The following is a 25201-nucleotide window of genomic DNA, read 5'->3' as shown; positions in this document are numbered from 1 at the left end:
ACAGTTACGCCAAGACTGACTGAAGCACAACGCAACAACGCCATTGGTCGCTTGGAAGCAGGCGAATCTCGATCAGATGTTGCCAGAGCTGTGAATGTCCACCTAAGCACCATCACAAGGCTATGGAGTCGTCACCAACAACATGGATCAACTTGTGACCGTACACGATTTTGCAGACCTCGTGTGACCACGCCCGCACAAGATCGCAACATCCGGTTACGTCACCTTCGGGATAGGACCACCACTGCGACGTCTACTGCCTCAACCATACCAGGGCTGCGTAGGATTTCCGATCAGAACGTACGCAACCGTCTACGAGATTCTTAGGCTCCATGTGCAACCCATCATGGTGAACGTCAACGACGTTTTTCAACATGACAACGCCCGTCCTCACACAGCCCGACTCAACACTGTCTTCTTGAGACACCACAACATCAACGTTCTTCCCCGGTCCTCCAGATCACCAGATTTAAACCCCATCGAACATCTTTGGGACGAGTTGGACCGACGTCTGCGATGGCAACAACCTCAACCGCAGACTCTACCTCAGCTTGCAGCAGCTTTGCAGGCTGAGTGGACAGCCATTCCACAGGATGTGATTCGTAATCTCATCGCTTCCATGGGCAGGAGATGCCAAGCAGATATTGATGCTCACGGGGGACATACTCGTTATTGACGTTGAGTGACGTTAAACTTCACCTCGTGAGCGTGGACTTCGCCTTTGCAGACTTTGGATTTTCAGCAGTGAATGTGCAAAGTTTCACACATGTCATACAGAACTACCCGGAATAAACTTGTTAACAATTTATCTCATATTTTGCCTTTCTTTTTTTGAAGAGTATATATTTCAAACGAATCAAAACTACACATTTAGTTTTAAGGTGGCGCTTCATCACGTTATTAAAACAGCTAATAATGTACGATAGTTAACAGAATGTGCTCAGGTAAAAAAAAATAAAATAAAAAAATATGTATACAATGACGAGGCTTTTAGCAAATCACGTTCGTGATTTGAAGTGACTGACAGTGTGATGTCTTCATCACAAAACCGGAATGTTTTGTGCGAACTCTTCTCGGAACGCTGGGGCAAAACCATAATAACACTCATTCATTTAGTTCTCAGAACCACAATTTCAATGGTTAAGAGCTTCACTCTCAGATAAACACACGGTAAAAATGAAATTAACAAATTTTCTTAGTTCATGGATCCAATCTGGATTGCATGTTGGTTGGTTGATTGGTTTGGTGTTTTATGGCACAAAGCAACTAGACTATGTGCACCAAACATCCGGTAAAAAGTTAAAATTATTAAAATTCATAAACGGAAATTAAGGTAAAATAAAACAAAGTTTAATTTTTTAATTAAAAACATAAATAGCATTAAATCCAATTTTTACATTTAGTCTACAGCGGTAAGAGAAAAGCTACAGTAATACAAGTTGTAAAGCAGACTAACGAGTAATTCAAACAGCAGCGTCAGTCACCTGAAGTTGGCCTTTCCAGTCCTGGTTTTAAGTTATTTGACATTATGGCCATTTTCTAATTTCAAATTGAACTAGTTGTACTTTGATTCTTAAAAGGGAATCACATTAAAAAAGGGTCTAGATATAAATTAAAAAAACTTAAATACCGTGAAAAAAATTAATGACCTTCAAAAAAGCTAACAACATTTCTAAGGTGGAGAGTATCACCATCACCAATAACACTGTCTAACGTTACGGGTAATTTGTTTGTTTTGAATTTCGCAAAGAGCTACACGAGGGCTATCTGCGCTGTTACGGATAAACCTTGGGATAGAACATGTTTAAAATGGTGCCGTCTTTGAGAGTCATAACGACGGCAATAAAGTAAATGTGGTTTATTGTTACCTAAGTGTTACACAGACAATACATTGGTGCATCAGTCCCAAGTAAAAGAAAACGACGAGTTAAAAAACCGTGACCAATGCGTAGCTTAGTTAGAACAACTTCCTCTTTCCGATCATTACGGAAGCAAGACGACCAAAGTCCAATAGAGGATTTTATTTGGAAAATCTTGTTTTCACGTTGCCCACTCATAGTCGACTGCCAACTGGCACGGAGTCGAGCCTTGAATACAGGACCATAGTCCAGGTATGGAACAGGCACAGCAATGATTATGCCAGAGCAGACAGATTTAGCTGCGGTGTCGGCGAGTTCGTTCCCGCGAATACTGACGTGGCCTGGTAACCAGTTCTCTACTGGTTCAGAGAGGAATGTATGTGTCAACAATATTAAATATAACCGTTATGTTCGTTGTTGAGAAATCTAATTCGAATAAACACAATAAATTAACAGTATATGCATAAACAAACCTTGTAATCAGTAAGAAGTCAGCCTCGTCTACTTACATAAATAAACAGTCGTTTTAATTGGTTGAAAGCTTGATTATCTAATAAATACAATAAAGTAATGATATGCTACAAATTTTGTAATACTTCAGTTACGATTTCGTAGGAAGCCAAATCGAATAAAACTTTTTCTCGTCAAAATACCTTGCAATTAACAAATTATCAACTGAACTAAAAACACAGTTTCTAAATATACATTACAATTTATTTGTAATTTATGATTACATGGAAACATATATATCTCTTGGTTTGATAAAAAACATTTTAGTGGCTATAAGATTTTGTTATGAACACATGTTCATATCATATATCCCGATTATTAAACTTAAAAAAATAACTATTCTAATAATTATGATATAGAGGGGGAAATGCTTTAAAATGTTTCTTAAAATATTTTAACATGCTTTATTTAGAACATAAGCTAACTTTTTCAAACTAAATATAGCGCACAAAGTGAGCAAATTATTCAGTTAGCCTTCAATGAAGTTGGTAATGACACAAAGATAATTTTAGCCTTTCCGCATTCTTTGTATTATGGTTGGGCGTGGCCAAGTGACTGGTTATCGCACTGTGATTAGAAAATTCATGCTTCACTGTCCCACGGCTGAACTAAAATAATAATAATAAAAATTGCGCTCTCACTTTGGGGTCGTGGATGTGCCATAAAAGTTATGATGAAGTTTCACTAATCGATTAGAGTAGTCCCAGAATTAATAGTTAGTGCTATTGACTAGCTGCCTTCTCTCTAGTCCATCAGTTAAAAACTACAGACGGGTTCGCATGAATATCCGAAATAAACGATAGCCTATTTCATTTTAGGCAAAACGTGTGAAACTTGACACAAACTCTCCTAACGTACTTTAACAAAATCATAAGAACAAATGTGAAGCTTTTGCATCACGTATCTTGTTTTTGAGCGTTGTTTATTATTTTATAAATGGCTGTATAATTATTTCAGGTCATAAACAACGTTCACCTTGTTATGTTTCATACCACAGCTCTTCCTGTCACTACAACAATCGTTACAGTTCGTTCCTGAAAACTGAATAACTACAAATAAAACCAGAAGCCAACAAAGAACGATAACATATGGGAAGTAAACATCATAACGCTGGACAGGAAACAAACGCTCTGATTGGTGAAGCTTACCAAAATATCTACACCTACATTTCCTCTCTGTAAGGTTAGCGGCAAAAATAACTTAAAACTTAATATATATTTTTAAAAATGGTGAAGACGTTATAAAGGAAACAATCTGTGAGTATATGATAACTGATTTATTAAGGTGCTTCAGCAATAGTTTACATGCATTTTAGTAGATTTAGTGGAATTTCTAGTTGGTTTATTTGAGGGTATATGTGAGGAGTAAATTTAACTTACGTTACAGTAGTACTAACGGATAAACACTCAGACAGAAAAACTTGCAAGAGTTATTACAGAGTGTAAAAGATAATAACAACCACACGGCACGTCATGGCCAGGTGGTTAAGAAACTCGTATTCTGAGGGTCCCGGGTTCTAATCCCCACCACACTAAACATGCTCACCCTTTCAGCTGTGGGAGCGTTATATACGTGACGATTAATTTCACTATTCGTTGGTAAAGGAGTAGCCCAAGCGTTGGCGGTGCCATCCCTCTAGTCTTACACCGCTAAATTAGGGACGGCTAGCGCAGATAGCCGTCGAGTAGCTTTACGCGAAATTCAAACCAACCAAAATGACAACCTCAAAGCGAGTGTGTAAGTTTTGTTATGAAGATGTGTAAGAAGGCAGACAATCACAAAGAGAACTGCAATTATTTTTCACAAATGTCTGCAAGAAGGCAGACAGCCAAAAATCGAATGTGTACGGTTCGCTACGAATGTGAGTAAACAGACGAAAAAGAAAAATGAGCGCATATATTTTGTTACGATGTGTAAAAACAGAAAACCTTGAATCGAGCCTGTAAGATTTGTTACGAGGGGTGTAAAAACAAAGGAAAACCACGAAATGAAACACGTGTACGTAGAAAGCCAACTAAAGAAAAAAAGAAGAAACTTATGTTAAAGAAAATGAAAAGCAACCACAGAATGAACCCACTAGTCTGTAATACAGAGAGAATATTATGCAATGAAACTTAAATGAGTAAAATATATTGTGGAGTGAGTTGAAATTCTACTTATATAAATTTGACCCTCCCACCCTAGATACACGCACACACTTTTTAAATAAAACATTTTATTTGTCATTAAGCTTATTTTACTAACTCTCATTTGTTAAAAAAAAATCCATTGTGGGCTTAACTTTTCTTACTCTTATTTAACCCCTTTTAAATCTAGCTGTCGTTCTTGCTCTAACAGTTGGGCGACTGTCGACCGCACTATTTGTACTTCTCCCTCGCTTCTAAAGTAGTAATTAGTATTCCACTGAGTGGCTCTCCTCCAGTTTATTTGTACTTTACAATTTGGCGTGTCTATTATATTGCAAGATCAGGATTTTTCTGAAACATGATCAACTAGGACTATATAAAAGGTAAATGTGAGAAAGAAAAGAAAGAAAAAAAAAGGGCAAAGTTCCTGGTTCCTTTTAAAGACTCACCTGACTTGACTGATTCTTTACAAACAGATTTAAACAGTTCGTTCACAACCCTGGAGCGCCTGTTAAAAGAATGCAATAATACTACTTTAATAGTCAATATACTTTTCCTACTGCATCGGTACAATCGATCACGATAAAGAATTAACAGAACCACTTAGCAAACTATCATCTGCTGTGAATACTGGTAGGAAAGAGGGCGCTTCTTCAAATAACCGTCAAGGAAACTTTAGTCTTCATATTCCATACTGCATATTTAATTTTTGGATTTATCCACAAGTCGAGGAAGGAAAAACAACAACAAACAAAACAGTAAAGGTGTAAGTGCTCAATTGCAAACTGTAATTAGTGTTAGTCGTTTCATTTTATATTACACATACTATAAACAAATACGTGTATACATATAATGTTTCTAATGTTTCAGACAAATAATAAAGAAAAATAATTTTGTTATTTCATTAAAGTAAGAGGAAAATAATAGAGATTGCGTATAAAAATTCATGAGATTTTGCAAAATAAAACCGAAAGATAAAATCGATTATATTTCTCTTGATTTTATTCATTTAGTGGGAAAGCGAATGTAAAGAGGTTGTAAGGCTTCAAAATCCTTTTACTATAATATACTCAACCCTCTGCCCGATACTCTTCAACTGTTGTTTTCTTCACAAACTAACTATTCGAATTTGCGGGTCCGGTATAGTCAGGTGGTTAAGGAATTCGAATCTCGCCACACTAAACATGCTCACCCTGCCATGGAGGCGTTATAAAATTACAGTTAATTCCACTATTCGTGGGTAAAAGAGTAGCACACGAGTTGGTGGTGGGTAATGATGACTAGCTGTCTTCCCTCAAAATTAAAAAACAAACAAAGAAACAAATCAATTTTGCGTATCTGGGCTTTTTCAAAAGTACACACTCTTGTGAATAGGGAGTGTTAAATGTTAGCTTACATTTCCTTTACCTTCAAAATTCAAATTAATGTCTTTCTTGAGAAAGCGTTCCAGCTGTCGCATTTTTTTAAATTTTTTGATTCGTCTAATGTTTGAATTTATGTTATCTTTTAAGATAAAAAATCGTTAAATGTAATGTCTGATCTATCTTATTCATCCATAATTTATTTATTCGTTTTCCTACCTGTTGCTTCAGTTGCTCTTAATACGCGAAATACTCTTATCCTTCCAAATATAACATATTTTATGATATCAAGCCTGAATATTGATATTATTGCTAACTTAAAATTAGGATGACAAACTAGAAAAGGAGAGCTTATGAACATTGAAGAAAAATACCAGAATATTATACACGTAGCACCATCTACAATAAACGTTTGGAAATACTAGGGTCATAATCCTTTGATTAAGTGACAAAGGTATTATAGTATTTGGTAGTTTCAACCTGAACAATGAATTACGCATCACATGGACTAAATTTTCAAGTCAAAACCCCAAGATGCAGGTATAACTATCTCTACTTTACAATTGCTGGCACGTAAATTGTCAACACACTTACTCTTGACGCTTGGGCCTGGCATGGCCTAGCGCGTTAAGGCGTAATCTAAGGGTCGCGGGTTCGCGCCCGAGTTGCGCGACAAACATGCTCGCCCTCCCAGCCGTGGGGGCGTTATAATGTGACAATCAATCCCACTTTTCGTTGGTAAAAAAGTAGCCCAAGAGTTGGCGGTGGGTGGTAATGACTAGCTGCCTTCCCTCTAGTCTTACACTGCTAAATTAGGGACGGCTAGCACAGATAGCCCTCGAGTAGCTTTGTGCGAAATTCCAAAAAACAAACAAACTCTTGACGCTTCAGTTGGTTTCTAATATGGAGAATTGTTAAACCGATCCATTTTATTCAGGTGTATAGGAAACGCAACACGCTATTCGATTTACCATTTGTTAAAGCGATGTTTGTTTCCAGGAATTACACTGTGCATCAAGTAGTGTGAAAAAAGGCAGGTAAGAGGGGTGAAGCGACACCTGGCCACAGGCCTGTAAAGGCCCCACACTGAATTATGGATTATATAATTTAATTTTAATTTTTTTCTTCTACAGCCCTAAGTCATTTTTCTTGTCTCTGCCGTTGGTTATAGTTACCATAGCTATTGTATCGTTTACTATTGATGGGAAAACCAAGTTTGTTTGTTTTTTTGAATTTTGCGCAAAGCTACTCGAGGGCTATCTGCGCTAGCCGTTCCTAATTTAGCAGTGTAAGACTAGAGGGAAGGTAGCTAGTCATCACCACCCACCGCTAACTCTTGGGCTACTCTTTTATTAACGAATAGTGTGATTGATCGTCACGTTATGACGCCTCCACGGCTGAAAGGGTGAGCATATTTGATACGAGGGGGGATTCGAATCTGTGATCCTCGGATTACGAGTCGAGTGCCTTAACCACCTGGCCATGCTGGGCCGGAAAACCAAGTTTATTTTAGCATTAAACATCAGTCCAACTGATAAGATAGAAAGGATATAGGCCCGGCATGGACAGGTAGGTTAAGGCGTTCGACTCGTAATCTGAGGGTCGCGGGTTCGAATTCCCATCGCACCAAACATGCCCGCCCTTTCAGCCGTGAGGGCGTTATAATGTGATAGTCAATCCCACTATTCGTTGGTAAAAGAGAAGCCCCAGATTTGGCGGTGGGTGATGATGACTAGCTGCCTCCCCTCTAGTCTTACACTGCAAAATTAGGGACGGCTAGCGCAGGTAACCCTCGTGTAGCTTTGCGCGAAATTCCAAAATAAACAAACAAGGAATGATATAATCAGAAGTGCTAGTCGTGTATGTTTCTTAAAGCCAATGACAACATATGACTGTTAACAACATATGACTGCTATTAGAGTTTTTGTTTTGACTCTGAAACCATCTTATTCTTGTTGTTGATTTATCGTGATTTTCAACATGCTTTTGTATTGTGTACTTTAAAGCTAGGAGCGTAAGCCACCGAAGTTATTAATCATTTAAGAATGTATTGAACGACCCCTCACTTATCTTCTAATAACTGATGCTTCTATGTTTGTGTTTGTTTTTGCGTAAAGCTATACAATAGACTAGTTGCACTTAGTCCATTACAGGAAATCTAACCCTGTATTTTAGCATTGTAAGTCAGTAAACTTACCGTTGACTCACTAGGATCTCCCACCTATCAAACGAAAACTAATCACTCAGAACTTTTAAGTAACATTAAGGGACCAACTAAACATATCGTTAACTGAACAAGACCTTTCTCTGCCTTGCATCTGTAGCTGTAAAGATATGCTAATTTAAAGTTTGAAGCATGAAATATCATTTTATTGAAATGTCTTTTTATTTAAAATTTACTTTATCAGAGCCACATATCCCTCCTCTCCTCCAGTGGCACAGCTGTAAGTCTGAAAACTTAAAACACTGGAAACCAGATTTTGATACCCTGGTTGGCACAATATAGGTAACCTTTTGTGTTACTATGTTTTACTACAAACAGATTCGAATATAAAAATGAATTGAAAGCTTAGTCATTGCTACAAAATCGCACGTTGATTTCGCTATTTTCGTCTTTGCTTTCTTAAATTTGCACAGGTTCCTGCAACTACCTAATGATCATGAACCACACTAGCTATGTTTATTGTAATTACCATGTATAAAGTTAGCTGCTTTACCTTTACCCATAGTTGAGCATAAGAAACGCCAGTAGAGGAAATAAATAAATAACTGGGAGTTTAAAAACCTGCAAATGAGGATCGTAAAAAACAGGGAAGGAAGGCTGAAGATACTGTAAACGTTACTGTATTTCCCGGCGTTGAAGACGCACCCTCATTTTGATTAGCTAAATATTGAAAAAAAATATAAACATAAGAAAAAGGTTGCAACACTTCCACCAGTCTCACTGAGATGTTTTGTGGATTGTTTAGTGATTCATGATACATAAATTCTCTTGCTCTGTTCTCATTTTTTTGTCAGCTATATGCTTATCATATCTACCTTTGAAAGTGTGTACCTTATATTATTACTAGAATATCTGTATTATTACCAGTAACAACGTTATTCTAAGTCTATTCTCGGAGTGCCCTTTTTTGTTGAAGTCATAATATGAGCTGTGTTATAAAAAAATTGAATCAGCTGAACTGTGACAGAGAACTCCTACCGAGGACAGGTTTGTGTTTGAAAACTTTACACAACAACTTAACAGAATGGTCTGAACGGGAACCAATACAAACTTACGATATTTTGTAAATGGCTGCCGTTAGCGGGTTGTGTTTCCGCAATTTTCTTTTCATATGTTCTTATTATGTTGCCTTAATATCAAGATCGTTTGAAGCGAGTAAAAATGTCAATATTTGATGGAAAACAGGCAAATTAGACCATTGACTGGTTTACCTCAGTCTACTGCGAAAGTGCCAATGAATTTTCTAAACATTTATGATTATCTTGTTTACTTATTTGTTATGAATACTAAGTAACTTCCATATTTCATCCTGAGTCATATAGAGGGGCTTGGATTACTGTCTAGTATCGAAACGCTTCCTCGAGGCTTAGGTTTAACCTATAAGCAACGTAACCTTCGGCCTGGAAGTCGCAGAGTAAGTTTTTGACTTATTTTTGGGAAAAAATAGCGAATTCAATCCCGGAAAAAATAGCGAATTCAATCCCGGAAAATACGGTATTTACTCAAACTAGAAATCCATATTTTGATTTCACCAAATCTAATAAAACTAAATATTCTCAGAAAAATAGTTATACCTTATATATTGTATAATTAAAATGCTAAAAAAAGCCTATAATCCGAGCGCTTTTTAAAGGTAGAACTTTCTTCATAGCAAATTGTCAATGGTGGTGTCAATCCAATCGTGGTAGGTATTTAGATTTAATAACCCAAGGGTGCTCAGAAATTAAAGCTTGTGTTGTGTGTTTTTCTTATAGCAAAGCCACATAGGCTATCTGCTGAGCCCACCGAGGGGAATCGAACCCCTGATTTTAGCGTTGTAAATCCGTAGACATACCGCTGTACTAGCGGGGGGCAAAATTAAAGCTATTTCTCTTCGACCCTTTCTTGACGTGTTGATAATTTTAGAGATTGTGAAGTGATCTATGATTTCCGTGGAAGTTTAATTATGCTTTGGTGACTTGCCGTGGTCAAGCAAGAGGAAAGGCCAAGAGGAGGACAGGAAGGGCGTTTAATTTCCTGTTGTGTTGAGATGGAAGTGAAGCTTCAGGCCTTACATACGAGATCAACGGGTCACGAGCAGAGACACGAGACAGCCAACGCCTGCCCCAGAGGGACGACGCACCAAGTTCCAGAAACTACACAAAACGAGAACCGTACTTTATTGCTTGTTAATGACATTTACATAGAACAGATATTCTTGAAGTATAATCCACAATTTCAAATCAGGTAACAATAGACGTTATTCAATAACAGACACATCGAAGTGACAAACTCTAATAATTTAAACATGTTATATATAACAATACAACATTTTTATATAATACATATGTACATACATTTGTAGTCCATAGCACGTTCCGATTGGTAACCAGCAAAGAAACATGGTACAGAAGGACAAGGCAAACGATCAAGGTGGCTGTTGAAATGAGTTTTGCGAAGTGACCTAATTGAAAGGAAAAATAAATTTGTTCCATGAGGCTGGTGTTTCTGTAATTTCAATCTTATAGAGGTCATCCCTGTTTTTGGACTTCACGAAGTTTTTATTAGCGAGGACTATAAAGCGAGTTCGGATTGTCGTTGATTTACTTATTTTACGAAGGTATGTGCCAGGGTTGTAAACGGGAATATAGCGCATTGCTTTTTATTGGATTAGTTCTAATTTCTTATAGAAATGTAACTGCATATCACCCGTTACAGGGCATCCGTCTTCGAGGATTAGTCTTATGAAAGCGTTGCATTTTTCCATTATAATGATGGCGTTGAAGCCTTTGATCTTTTTGAGATAGTTTACCTGTTTTGTTTTGATCATGATTTTATCGAAAAGTATGTTCCATATCAGTTTTTTGTTAAAGGATAATCCAAAACACTTCGTTTTGTTCGTGAATTTAATTTGTATGTTAAAAAGCTTAAGTATATCTTTTCTTAGTATTTGTTTTAACCTGCAACACAAGATAATGGCTTGTGTTATGAGCGGGTTTAACAGATTGCTACCAGAAGTGGGTGACGTAACTTGCTCCATACGGTGACGTCATCCGCGTTTTGTGAAGCTTACGTTTGCGGAAGCGCCAAGAAGTTTATTCCATTGACAAATAAAATGTACAGTAAAGGGCTTGAAACTGGGTCTCCGGAAACGCCAGCTTGTGGAGGGAATGAGGGTGAAATGTATCTCAGAACGACTGGTATGGGTATTAACACTTTCACTGAGAAGCAGAGAACAACGTTTCGACCTTCCCAGGTCATCTTCAGGTTGACAATGTTTAGGGTGAAATGTTATTATTTATTTTTACTTTTGTGGTTCTCTCGGTTAGGAAGCTTGAAATCTATCTAGTAAGTGGTGTAGGTATATTGTAATAACATAATTTGTACCTGAGGCCGTTGTGTTTGACGGCATCGAACGCTTTTTTTACGTCTAGGGTACATCGATTGTTGCGTAGTTACGATTATAACGTTTGTGAATGGACTCTATTAATCTTACTGAATGATCCATTGTTTGACATTTATTGACGTGAAGCGTTTTGTATGTCAGAAAGAAGCTTATTAGATTCGAAATGATTTGATTTTTAGTTTGAACTTCATGTAAAGCTTAACAAGGGCTATCTGCGCTAGCCGTCCCTAATTTAGCAGTGTAAGACTAGAGGGAAGACAGCTAGTCATCACCCACCGCCAACTCTTGAGCTACTCTTTTACCAATGAATAGTGGGATTGACCGTTACATTATAACTGCCCCACGGTTAAAAGGGCGAGCATCTTTGGTGCGGCGGGGATTCTAACCCGCGACTCTCAGATTACGAGTCGAACCCCTTAACCCACCTGGTAATGCCGGGCCACTTAGTTTTCTTACTAATTTCTTGGGTCCGACATTGGCCAGGTGGTTAAGGCACTCGACTCGTAATCTGTGTAAATTGTATAGCTTTGTGCGAAATTCAAAATAAGCCAAACCAAATTTAATGAACACAACAGGTAGCCCGATGTGACTTTGCTATAACAAAGCGCGGGACCAAACCTTCGGGACATTAAATATATTTCAAAATGGAAACCTGTAGACAGAAAAAAAAAATTATGTGATAAACCTGTAAAAAAATAAAATAATTTTATAACGCAAACCTATAATTCACTGCTTCTGTAAACCTGTATGAAAGAGCCATGGGTTTATAGTGCAAACTTGTAATTCACTGTTTTTGTAAACCTGTATGACAAACTTCATAGTTTTATAATGTGAAACTATAACTCACTATTTTTGTTAGTCTGTGTGACAGAAAACAAGAAAAAAATATTTATAATGTTGAACTCTAGTTCACAATTTTTTTCCAACCAGAAATACATGGTTTTTAATAGATTAAACGTGCAAAATCTTATTTCTGGAAACAAGTAGCACAAAAGATATGGTTTTAACATGCTAAATTTTAAATCATCATTTCTTTGTACTGGCAGAACAGAAGATGCGGTTTTAACAAATTAAACGTGTGAAACCTCATTTCTGTATGCTAAAAAGGTAGAATATGTGGCTTTCATATGTGCAAACGTTTTGTTCACTGGTTTTAAGAATCTGTAAGACAGAAAACAGTAATTTTTGTAAATCTACTGTAATCTGTTTTTAGGATAATAACACAATTATTTCGTGTAAAACTGTAATTCATTATTTTTGTGAACACTTGGAACAGGATTTGTTGTTTTCATGTACGCCTGTAGAACAGTAAACTATATTTTATGGAGTAAAACTATTAGTGCATGCACGATTTGAGGAAAAATTCCATGAATATAAAACCTGACTTAGAAGTTCAAATCAGTAACAAACTCTTTTAGTAAAATTACAGGACAAAAATGTAATTATAAAGTATTAGAAAGTTTGGTAAAAATGATTTCGTAGACATTTAGTAAATTATTTCTGTAAGTTTGATTTCATAATGTAAACATGTTAAATATTTTTTTTGAAAATGTATATGACAAAAATCATAGTTTTATATTGTTAAACTATTGTATTTTATGTCTGCAGGACTGAAAAAGTGGTTCTATAGTTTAGACCTTTGGTGCAGTATTTCTATGAACGTACAGAACACTAAGCAAGTTTTTTATAGCACAAACTTATGGTTCATTATTTTTTCTAAACTTACGACAGAAATTACGGTTAAAAATTTAACCCTTTAATTTATTATTTGGTAAACTGCATACTTAAAGAGTATGTATACTTATAATAAATTATTCATGTAAATTTGTCGTCTATTTCATCAACAATCTTCTGAATAATTACTTTTTCTCCAGTGTTATCAAACCATTGCATTTTTGGTTTTCATATCTACACATTAGGGCTACTTATATTTCCGTGTGGTTGTTTTTTCATTATTTCCATATCAACTTATTTCGACTATTTCCTCTTTTGTGTGATTGCTTTTTTTCTTCGTGATAACAAGCTCGGACTATTTCCGGTTTTACATATTGTTTTTTATCTATATGTTGTTTACAAGCTTAGACTATTTTCATTCTTCATTTTTTTGTTTATGTGTATAAACTTGGACTACTTCCACTTGTAACTGGCTGTTATTTTTGTTTCTTAATTCCATCTATACACAAGCTCAGACTATTTCCACTTCTGCATAGTTGTTTTTCGTCTTCATGTCTACATTCTTTTCATTTCCGCATGTCTGAATATTCAGACTATTCTCTCACCTGTTTAGCTACTACTAATATTCATACATTTGAGGGTATTTTGGTTTCTGGTTAGTTAAAGATGTCAAAAATTGCAAGGTTGTATTTCCTTAAATTAGGAAAGGTAATTGTGGATCACCATGTACTATAAGCGTGTAGTAGTAGTTAAATTAAACAGAGCTATTCAGATTTAACGGTTGTAGCAACTGAATGAGAGTTATCCAATTATTATTTTATTTTTTCAAAATTATTATAAAGTAATATAGAGAAATCAATTCTAGATGTGGACTGAAAACATCACGTACTGACTTAACTCTCAGCAAGCATACATATGTATGAACACTTAGTAACTAACTACCTAAAAGTGGATCTTTGTTATAATTAACAGCGTATGTGATCACCTAAGTCCCATTAGTAATTGATAACCTTTTAATGAAACGATAATAATTGCTAACTGGTTTTTAATTATACATTTCGACCGCATTGACCAAGAGTTGGCAGTGGGTAGTGAAGACTAGCTGCCTTCCCTCTAGTCTTACACTGCTAAAATAGGGACGGCTAGCGCAGATAGCCCTCGAGTAGTTTTGTGCGAAATTCAAAAACAAACAAAAAACATCGTAATAAAAGTCTTATCTCGCTTCAATAGGTCTCAACAGTAATAAAGAATGTTTAAAAGTTCCAGGAATAGCAGTCCATGAGTACGGTCAGAAGTTTGGAACAAGAGTGTTAGTATTTAAACAAAGCAATGTTGGCAATCATTTGAACATCTCGATAATTTTTTGTTATTTTTTTTTCTGTTATTAACAAGATTTACATTATATGAAAGTAAACACGTTTATGTACAGTTTCACAAAGTTGAAATACAGGTAAAGCAATCGGCAAGTAGAAATGAGAGAAAAGGTTGATTATTGTTTGAAACAACAAGTACACCATTTGTATTACAGAAATGCGTGTAACTTAATGAAACATATATATGTATCGAGTCTTTTTTATTGTTTTAAATGTACTGTAGACTAAACTATACTGGGAAAGTCTAGGTTTATCAGATACTTTCTCAACATGGGGTTTAACAGTATAGTACAAATTTCAAGTACGGTGTAATTGTTTGCCTTTGCAAACCACAAGTACGATTAGTTTTTACTAATCAAACAATTACATAATATTCAACAACATAATAAATGTCTCAAGTGCAGCATAAGAGTCTACCATTTAAATCACAAGTATGGTTAGTTTTTACTGGCCAAGCATCTCAGCATCACAAGATTCAACACGACAGTAAAGGCTTCTCATAAAAATATTTGTGGTGAATGTCACAATGGCAATATAATCACCTGATATATATATATGTAAATTTATTGTAATATATTAAATATTTATATATTTTTTATTGCAGTTTTAACTCAAAACAAATCAATGTTACAAAGACAATGAAAGTACAGAACTGTTATTATTATTCTGATGGAATAACACATATCTATATAACCATATACTACTGTCTGTTGTATTTCCGAGCAACTACTTCGCAGAGTGTGGATGGATCTGCACCAAAACTGGCATAAAGATTTGTTAGGCCCATGCTGGGGTACAAACAAATAATTAGTTTTGCGGTTTTTATGGCCGTCTTTTACTACTACTTCGCCCCTTGCTGATGGATCTTTACCACATTTGGCCAGAATATTTGTTGTGTCCATACGGAGATACATGCACATTTGCGATTTCACATTTTATGTTTTTCGTTTTTTTATGGGTATTTTTACAATTAAATGTGAGGGAAGCCACCTTTCCGGTCTTTAGATAACCTTTCATTAATAAATAATTAATTTACCTAACTTCCGTTCAGTGGATGGATACTCCTGTTAGTTAACGTAATTTACAGTTGTATTGAGGCATATAACTTAAAAGATAGGAGTAATGTCTTTAAAAAAATTGTATTTTAATTCATCGCTAGATTTTTGGTATATATATATACATATATACAAATAAATAAACGTTTTAATATAGAAGTACTTTTGGTTATTTACCCCATGATATAAACATTTGTAACAAAATGCATCTTTCACAAAGTACTCGTTTTGTTCGCAATAACTAATATACTGAACATAATATTTATTGTGTGTTGGTTCGGAATACACTATTGTAGAAGGTTTTTCACACTTTGAACGTTCACACCAATTATACTGTCACTTATCACAACCGACAGTTTTTTGAAGTGGAAATCAAACGAGACAACTACAGGAAACGGATACAGGAACATGGATATAATTTCTGTAGGGACATGTTACTGTAACAGTAAAAAAAAAAAAAAAAAGGATTTGAAAGAAACAGTACAACATATATCAAAATAATTTCTTTCATGTATATCGCATTTGTAAAACTTCAACAACAACTAAATATATCGTATTTAAATTATTTAACTGCTATTTTCACGCTCTCTCTCTCTCTCATTTTTTTAGCAAGAACTTGTGTAAGAATGTTTATCCAACTTATGTTAACAAAATTACACAACATTGTGCGACAAGAATTCTTTTCCAGCAGCTGTATTTCCTTCCAAACGCTATTAATTTTATGTTTCTAGTCATACACAAGTTTGTGTTGTTATCAGAATATAAAAAAAGATAAGTGGTTGTTGAAGTGAAAGAAAGTGATAATGAAATTATACCTTGGCTTGTTTTAGTGACAGAAATATCATTTCTTTTATATCAGACGGAAATCAAGTTACAACTAAATATTTTTTCCAAAGTCGAACTACGGTAAAGCCTCACTTCCAGTTTCATTATATTTCTTGTCAATAACGTCAAGGATCGACAGAAACGAACCAATATATACATATATGTGTGTGTGTGTGTGTGTATGTGAGTATCTTTCACTTGTCACAAATCTTTCAGCTAAATATAGTTTTACTCTGTGTACTACGTCTTCGGAAAATGCTTTCTTTGAAAATAACATACGTGGCAATCTAATGTTGTTTTTAATTAAAGATTTGTCGTGTTACTTACGAAGGCTTTTATAAAAGTAAACTGAAACACTTCTTACTTTAAAATTTTCAACAAACCAAAAACTGCTCTTCTGTTATAACAGAAGTATTTTTGTTGACAGGAGTGTTAGTGTTAAACTCTATCTCAATGTCTTATTTATTAACGCTAAGAATTTCTATGCTTAGTAAGTAAATATTGTATAAGATTGAATTATTTGCTGCCCTCAGTGGCAGAGCATTTATACCACTAGAAATCAGGTTTCGATATTTGTAGAAGGCAGAGTACAGATGATAGTCCATTGGATGGTTTTGTGCTTAACTACAAGTACAAACAAACATGCTGTTGGCTTAATGCAAACTAATATTATGAGACACAGTACAAGGCGCAAAAAACAACAACAAAAACCTCAGTTAAACGATGTTTGAACTCACTATAAACACAGGTTGTTTGTTTTGAATTTCGCTCAAAGCTACAAATGGGCTATCTGCGCTAGCCGTCCCTAATTTAGCAGTGTAAGACTAGAGGGAATGCAACTAGTCATCACCACCCACCGTCAACTCTTGGACTACTCTTTTACCAACGAATAGTGAGATTGACCGTCACATTATAACGCCCCCACGGATAAAAGGGCGAAAATTTTCGGTGCGACGGGAACTCGAACCTGCGCCCCTCAAATTACGAGTTGAGTGCCCTAACCATCTGGCCATGCTGGGCCATAAACACACAAGAAAAACGATTGAGAAAGTAATATGTAAGATAAATTATAGCTGTATTGTATGACATTTATTAAGAGATATGTCTAATAATAAACATACATTTGCGTTGGAAAAGTATTAATAAATTTGACCCCCTAGTGGCACAATGGCATGTCTGCGGATTTAAAAAGCTAGAAACCTGGTTTCGATATCCTGAGAACTACAGAAACTATAAAGAATACAAAACTCAGTTTTAACTTCAGCCTATAAAGTACCACGTAGTACTTCATCCATATTCATGCACAAGTATGCAAACATAGAAACAATATCCGAAAGACTCTTACATAATGCACTAAACTATTTTAATAAGAATTGGCATAAAAATGACTTCATGTGTGATCTCGACAGATACTACGTGCATGATGAACATAGTCCTAAATACCTCTCTCCTATAAATATATATTTAAGAAATATAAAACAAGCTGGCCACCACGTACTAGACGCTTAAAACTAGTTTTATTTTATTGTACCTTACTTTATTTTATTTATTTATTTATTATTATTTTAAATAGTATTTCATATATATGGAAAAAAAGATTATATACAAGTGAAAAAACACACAAGAAAACGGATATAAATATTGAAAAAAAACTTTAAATAATAAAAAAAGGGGCAAATCAAGACTATACATGGGCATTGCCCTGAAAAGGGCCTGAGTTTGGTGTAATACTCTGGGCCAAAGCTCTACCCAATAACACATTCCAAAGAGTAGATGACGTCAAAGTTAGGGATGGAGGAAGAGGTCTCGTGCACCTGACTGTCATGGGTATTCAAAAAATTAACATACCCAAATACCCACACAGAAAAAGCGAAGCGATATCCCTGATGGACAAAGTACAGATAGCCCTTTGTGTAGCTTTGCGCTTAACTACAAAGAAACAAATAATAAACTTGGTACATGTATTGTGGGTTTTGCTTTCAATAAGGGATATGGAATAACAAAACGGCAACTAACTGCATATCTGATTTGACTGACACAGGTGTATAAAGATTTTGTAGGTTGTTTACTGCTACTAAGTGCAAAGATATGAATATGTCTTAAAATATTAATTAAAATGAGAAAGATAAAAACTCAAATCGATAAACGGAAATAATGTTTAATCAGCGTTATTATTTGGAAGTGGCCGTAGGCTGAAGATAGTCACGATCCTGCATGTAGGCCTAAACATAAAAAAATTGAGAAAGTGATCATTCGACTCGTTGGTTAATCAAGTGTACGTATTGTCCTCTGTCAATCTCTCTCTATATATATATATATATATATATATATATATATATATTGTGCATATATTCTAATTTAATTTATTCGATTTTTGGATTATCCACAGTAAGTATAATGATGAACCTAAGTGTAAGTCATTTCTAGGTATTTACGACCCAGTATAAATACTGATTTGAAATAGTATGGAAATATTAGCACATGAATTTGTAGCTCGCATAGGAGTGTATAAGAAGTCTTATTACTTCTAAACTCTTCCTTCTGCTCTAAGACACTACTACTATTTCTTAATATATATGTAGCTTGCATTTCAACTTTTAATATAACTACATCCTGCTGAGATGTATTAGTGTTAAATTTTTCATTCTCTAATAGCTGGTATAAACCTGATGTAATTATACAAAGAGTGTGTTTTTATGCAGCCGTGGAGTTACTTTTATTTTAAATCTACTTATAAGGTCTCACGGTTTGGACTAGTTAAGAAAAAATATGTTTAAAAACAGGCAGAATATTAGATCTTAAAATAAAGTGTGAAGTTGTAGAAAAATTTCACAAGTACTTGTGAACTGTGCACAAGAAACAGTTATATACTATATTGAAGTATTCTGACTGTCAAATCCTGTACACTGTTTTATTTTTATGACACTTGCATCAACCTAAAATTACGGTTAAGTAGTAATATTTGAAACAACACAATGTATGTATTACTGTTAAAATTATCAGTACAATATTTCTCTATTTATGCTAGGCTAATGTGAGGGTAGATAGACTTTGATAGTTAAACTCCATTCAGATTCATTACAAGTGTACAAATCTATGATAGTAAATATTTCATTTGATGAGTGTAATCTAGTATTACTAGGATATTTTTACTATGTACAAATCGATGATAGTAAATATTTCATTTGATGAGTGTAATCTAGTATTACGAGGATATTTTTACTATGTACAAATCGATGATAGTAAATATTTCATTTGATGAGTGTAATCTAGTATTACAAGGATATTTTTACTATGTACAAATCGATGATAGTAAATATTTCATTTTGATGAGTGTAAACTAGTATTACTAGGTATTATATTTTTACTATGTACAAATCGATGATAGTAAATATTTCACTTGATGAGTGTAAACTAGTATTACTAGGATATCTATTTTACTATGTACAAACTATGATGATAGTAAATATTTCATTTGATGAGTGTAATCTAGTATTACTTGGGTATTTTTACTATGTACAAATCTATGATAGTAAATATTTCATTTGATGAGTGTAATCTAGTATTACTTGGGTATTTTTACTATGTACAAATCTATGATAGTAAATATTTCATTTGATGAGTGTAATCTAGTATTACTTGGGTATTTTTACTATGTACAAATCTATGATAGTAAATATTTCGTTTGATGAATGTAATCTAGTATTACTAGGGTATTTTTACTATGTACAAATCTATAATAGTAAATATTTCACTTGATGAGTGTAACATAATATTACTAGAATATTTTTACTATGGATAACGTTTGTACTACTGTTTTTGTTGATTAATTTACTGATACTAATATGTTACTTGTGAATTTTAGAATATTTTCTTTTGTTTTCTTTAGCTGAATAATAATTCCACATTTTCATAGAAGAAGAATTCCTTCTGAGACAACAAAAAAAGAATATGGGTTGGAGAAAAACCCTCATAATTTTGTTTATAAATGGTAATCTACATAAAACTTTCTCACCTTTTTCCAAGATAAATTAATGTTGGTTTGTTTTTCCTTGATTAATTAAGTAATTTAATGTAATCTTTTCTCCATAGGAAATACTGACTTTTAATGCTTGACTCCTGGCTGTGTGTTACAGAGCTTAGAAAGTTATGAAGGAGAGAGAGGCATCAGATAACTCAATAATCTAAATTCTGTAACAACATTTCACTATGAAACATTTTTTTATCAGATTTTTCTGTAGAACTTTAGGTTGGTCATCATTCTTATATTGTATATTAAACAATTTGGGTTTCAAAAATAATTGTATTGAGTCTAAATCAGTTGGTGTGAATTTCATTTACAAATGTGTAAGTCTTGAAATGTTAAAGTAGGATATACATGTTTTTACTGATACTTATTAATGCAGTTTTAGGTTGGAAAAATATTTTAAAAACTGACCTCTAAATATTAACTCCGAGAGATGATCATACAATAAAAGTTATTAATGGTGATCTTCCTATTTTTGTAGTACTTATCTTTACATTTGGAGATGAAGGACATAAAAGTATGAAGTTTTCAGTTCCACAGTTGTCAGAAGAAGAACAAGAAAGTACGCATTTGCCTGACTACTTGAAATGTGATGCATGTATGGCAGTAGCTTACCAGGTGAGTAATTTTGGTTTAGAATCAAACACGTTGGCTAAAGACAAGGGATATATTGAGTTAAAGTTTGCCTGTTACTTTTATTGTAATGTAGCTTTGTTATTGACATAGCAATTAATCCTTGATATGGACTCTAAACTTTGATCTCTGAGTGTGAGGGGCACTGCTTTATTTGTGTCTTCTCAGATATTCAAGCTAAGAATGGGGTTTTAATCTATGAAAATAAATAGCAAAAAATTTGTAGAAAAATATATTTAAAAGTTAAATCAACATAAAATATGTGGTTAATATCAGAGAACATGTAGATACAAAACTTCACATATAATTTTTTTAAAATGACTGATATTTAATTTGATTTCTTCTTTCAATTTTTGTAAGTTTGTATGTTTTTATGATCTGACTTTATTTACTTGAAATTTGTTGTAAAAACTTTCATTTTTTGAATATTTACTTTTACATAAAATAGCATAAAAGTACCTGCAAAACAAATTTAAAACAGAAACTATAGTGTGGAAAATAATAGGCACAAAAAACAACAAGAATGATGTTTTTGGTATGAAGAAGTTTTTCAAGGACAAGTAAAACAATATAAATATCATATTTAGTTTTTAAATATGATTTGCTAGTTGGATTTTCAATCTCTAAAAAATGCAGCTTAAATTTTTACAGTTTCTTTAATTTAGCTTTTTTGAGAAACTATTACTGTTAAGGTGAAATAACTTGCTTTTTGTTTTTCTTCTGACAGCAGTCAAAAACAACCTCTTTCTTACTGGTACATCAGTAAAGTTTCAACACTGGTCTCACGATCTTTATTATAATTAGCTATAGTAGTCCATATCATACATCTCCTAAAGCATGTTTGAAATTCGAATAGGGTTAGTTTGTGCTTACTAATTTTGCTTTTTTGATTAGTTTTTATATTTCTTAAGCTCCTTAGAAACATTCAAGTAAATTAATGATAAAATCCTCTTCTTACATTTACTCTATGTTTAGCAGAAATGTAGAGGTTCTGTGGCTCATTTATCAAACGGTAATACCTAATATTTTGCTTTTATGAAGTGTACTGTTTATATAACTTAACTTCCAAACACATAGTTTGCCTTTTTTATTATTTCAGTTACAGACTGCTTTGGCAAAGAACAAAAAAAGTGGAAAACTGGCAGAGTCAGATGTTTTTGATATAATGGAACATGTCTGTAAGAATAGCTTTCAAAAGTATGTGAACTTAGGTTAGAAATGTAAGATTTGACCTGTATATTAAACTTCAACAAAATAGTGTTATGAAATATTTTTAGTTATTACCTTTCCATGTTCAGCTGTTGTTAGTTGAACTTAAATAAAGAGAATAGCTTTAAAAGAAGAATTTCAGTAGTATTTCAACCATGCTATCCATTGCTAACTATATGTTTTGCTCAATACCAGATCTTATCAGGCCAGCTGTGGTTGGTAGTAGTGGTTGAAAATGCTATATACATGCACCATAACAATTTTTGCATTAATGGGATGTCAATATAGATGTTTACTTTAATGAACTAAAATAATTTAAATAAGAAAGTGTTGATATTTTCTGATGATTTTTCATTTCTGTAATAGAAAATATAATTATTAGCTTTGTTAAGTAAACCAAATGTAAAGTAAGGTTAACTTCTTCATTTTTGTAACTAGTAAACAGTGTAAGCTAAATATCAGATTAGCTGTGAGAGGTTTATAAGCACAGTACAAAATTAAAAACAAAGGGAAAATTATAGAAATAGCCTTATATATTGTGTATAATAATATTAATGAAACTAATAATAGTCTTTTACAAATGCCATATAAGAGACAAGTTATTTACAAATAACTATAAAAGTACTCTAAGAATTATTTTAGTGACAAACAACTATATACAGTTTTCTACAAATGCCAGGTAAGAGACAAGTTATTTAAAAGCACACAACAACATATATCCTCTGAGGTTAAGATTCTGTTAGATGGTAGTAGTGACAAAAGTTTCTGTCTCAGAGAATCTCATTTTCTGAGAACTTGAACAGTTGAAGTTTGTCATAGATCCACTTGTTGAAGCTCACCTGTGGCACAGTGGTATGTCTGTGGACTTACAATGCTGGAAACTGGGTTCTGATACTTGTGGTGAGTAGACAGATGGCTCATTTTCTAGTCTTTGTGATTAGCTTCAAAACAAACAAACCACATGTTGAGTTAGATTCTGGTGCTTGTATTTTAGTGTTGGATATATGTTGCTTGTCACATATTGTATACACTAATGTCCATTTTCTGTTGTATGTAAAAACAACTCTTAAACATTATTATGATCATCAAGTTTCTGTACTTCATTATGAACAAGATTAGGTGTAGTGTGTCTCCTACTTTGCTGATATGTTGCAACTTAATTTCAGTGCTTAAACTAGACAGCACTTGCTTGATAGTTATGGTTAACATCAAGGATAATTATCGACACAAGTGCATTATTTCTTATATAAATATATTGTTTATGGTATGCACAAATATAAGTTTTCTGTGTAATTTTTTTTTCCTTTCTTATAAACAAAGTCCTATTTCTGTACTTGGAAATTTGCTCTTGTTGTGTAGAAACTAGTCTAAATAACTGTGACCCATTAAATTAATATTTATAAATTGTTATGAAATTAATGAAAAATAATTATAAAATAAAATAAAAATCTTATTGATCTGCCAATTATTGTTAAAGCTATGGATTAAAAGAGGTTGAAGGAGTGAAGCGGTTATCAGGACCAGGTTTAACCACAGAAAATGTTGCAGCAATGACACAGATGGGAGGAAAATGGCCTTCAAGGTACACAGAATCTTCAGATATTTTCATTTTAATATAAGTACATAATAGTTCTAGACTAGTATCTCTACATAATATTTGGACTCTTCATTCTAATATGCTCGTAAGAATGATGTATAATTTCTGCACAACATGTATAGACTACCTTTTAACATAAGTACATTAAGAGAGCTATAGTAGCATCACATAACTGATCTACACATTTTCACATAAGCAAGTAAGAGTGCTGTGTGAGAATGTGTACAATATCTAGAGACAACATTTTAACATATGCACATTAGCACCATAATAATAACTGCATAATATCTAAAGACAATATTTTAACATAAGCATGTGGAGGACTACAGTAGTTTTTATATTATACTTCAAAAAAATAGTCACCATATACACTTATACTTCTTCCATATGAGTAAAGGTTTTTGCAGCCATACTTAAATTTTATAGTTGTTTGTATTATTATTTCACTTTAGTTCAAGAATTTGTGAAAGGTATGCAATTTTACTTATCTTCGTATATAGTACAGCAGAAACTCATGGGGATGTTTGAGTTCAGCAAACAGTTAATACTTTATGTGTACTGTTTTTGCTTTAATAACTGCAGACAGATTTTCAGACATTCTTGCAACTTATTTAAACAAAGTGTTTTTTGGGACTTTACTCCAAATACTACTGATATATACTCCCATAAAGTTTCTTTGGAAGTAACTTTTGATTTTTTAAGTTTTTGATCTGTCAGATATCAAATCTTCTCAACTGGAGTGAGATCAGGACTCTGTGGGGGCCATTGTATCATTTGGATGACTCCATCAGTTTCTTTCTTAGCTAAGTAATTTTTGTGTACGTTGGACAGATGTTTGGGATCGTTATCTTCTTAGTAGTAGAATCCTTTATGAATAATATGCAAACCAGTGAGTACACCATGATGTTTCAGTAGCTGATGGTATTTGCACTTATCCATTATTCCATCTATCTTGCAAATATCTCATGTTGCCTCAGCAGAATAACACCCCCAAATCATTGCATTGTCTCTCCCATTTGTCATAGTAGGTGCTATATATTGAGGTAAGTATCTTTTATCTTTCTCTTGCTAGATGTACAACTTGTGCTTTGAACTTAGACTCATTTGTCTATAACATCCTTTTCCAATCACCAATGGTTCAGTTTTTGTACTTTTTAGCAAACTTCAATCTTTGACAGTATTTAGAGATTGAAGTAAAGGCTTTTTAACCTATACATGATCAAATATTCTATTCTGGTTGAGTCTTCTTGATACTGTAAATATGAATACTTCTCTGTTATTAGGTGCATGCTCCTTTATCTCATGCTTGAGATCAGTGGCAGTCTTCCTTCAGTCCTCAAGGC

The 25201-nt window shown here is 33.8% G+C and overlaps 2 protein-coding genes across 7 annotated transcripts in view; one reads left to right on the top strand and one right to left on the bottom strand.

Moving 5' to 3' along the window:
- The window catches only part of LOC143229560 (uncharacterized), a 135618-nt gene extending 130522 nt beyond the window's left edge, over window positions 1–5096 (bottom strand). The window contains exon 1 of the mRNA XM_076462068.1: window positions 4945–5096. The gene's annotated coding sequence lies outside the window, so the exon portion shown is untranslated. The remainder of the gene's footprint in view (window positions 1–4944) is intronic.
- The window catches only part of LOC143229565 (marginal zone B- and B1-cell-specific protein-like), a 28745-nt gene continuing 7107 nt past the window's right edge, over window positions 3564–25201 (top strand). The window contains exons 1-5 of one of the 6 annotated variants that reach the window (XM_076462079.1): window positions 3608–3625; window positions 20282–20383; window positions 20901–21037; window positions 22152–22249; window positions 23739–23843. In XM_076462079.1, coding sequence (XP_076318194.1) covers window positions 20344–20383; window positions 20901–21037; window positions 22152–22249; window positions 23739–23843 — 380 coding nt within the window. In that variant the 5' untranslated portion in view covers window positions 3608–3625; window positions 20282–20343. Of the gene's footprint in view, window positions 3626–18190; window positions 18668–20281; window positions 20384–20484; window positions 20642–20900; window positions 21038–22151; window positions 22250–23738; window positions 23844–25201 lie in introns of those variants that run through there. The other 5 variants (XM_076462081.1, XM_076462078.1, XM_076462084.1 and 2 more) reach the window with 5 other exon arrangements.

The sequence above is a fragment of the Tachypleus tridentatus genome, chromosome 10 (assembly GCF_004210375.1).
Source record: "Tachypleus tridentatus isolate NWPU-2018 chromosome 10, ASM421037v1, whole genome shotgun sequence".
NCBI lineage: Eukaryota > Metazoa > Arthropoda > Merostomata > Xiphosura > Limulidae > Tachypleus > Tachypleus tridentatus.
Note: the sequence above shows the minus strand (reverse complement) of the source record. Positions and strands in the feature narration are given on the sequence as shown.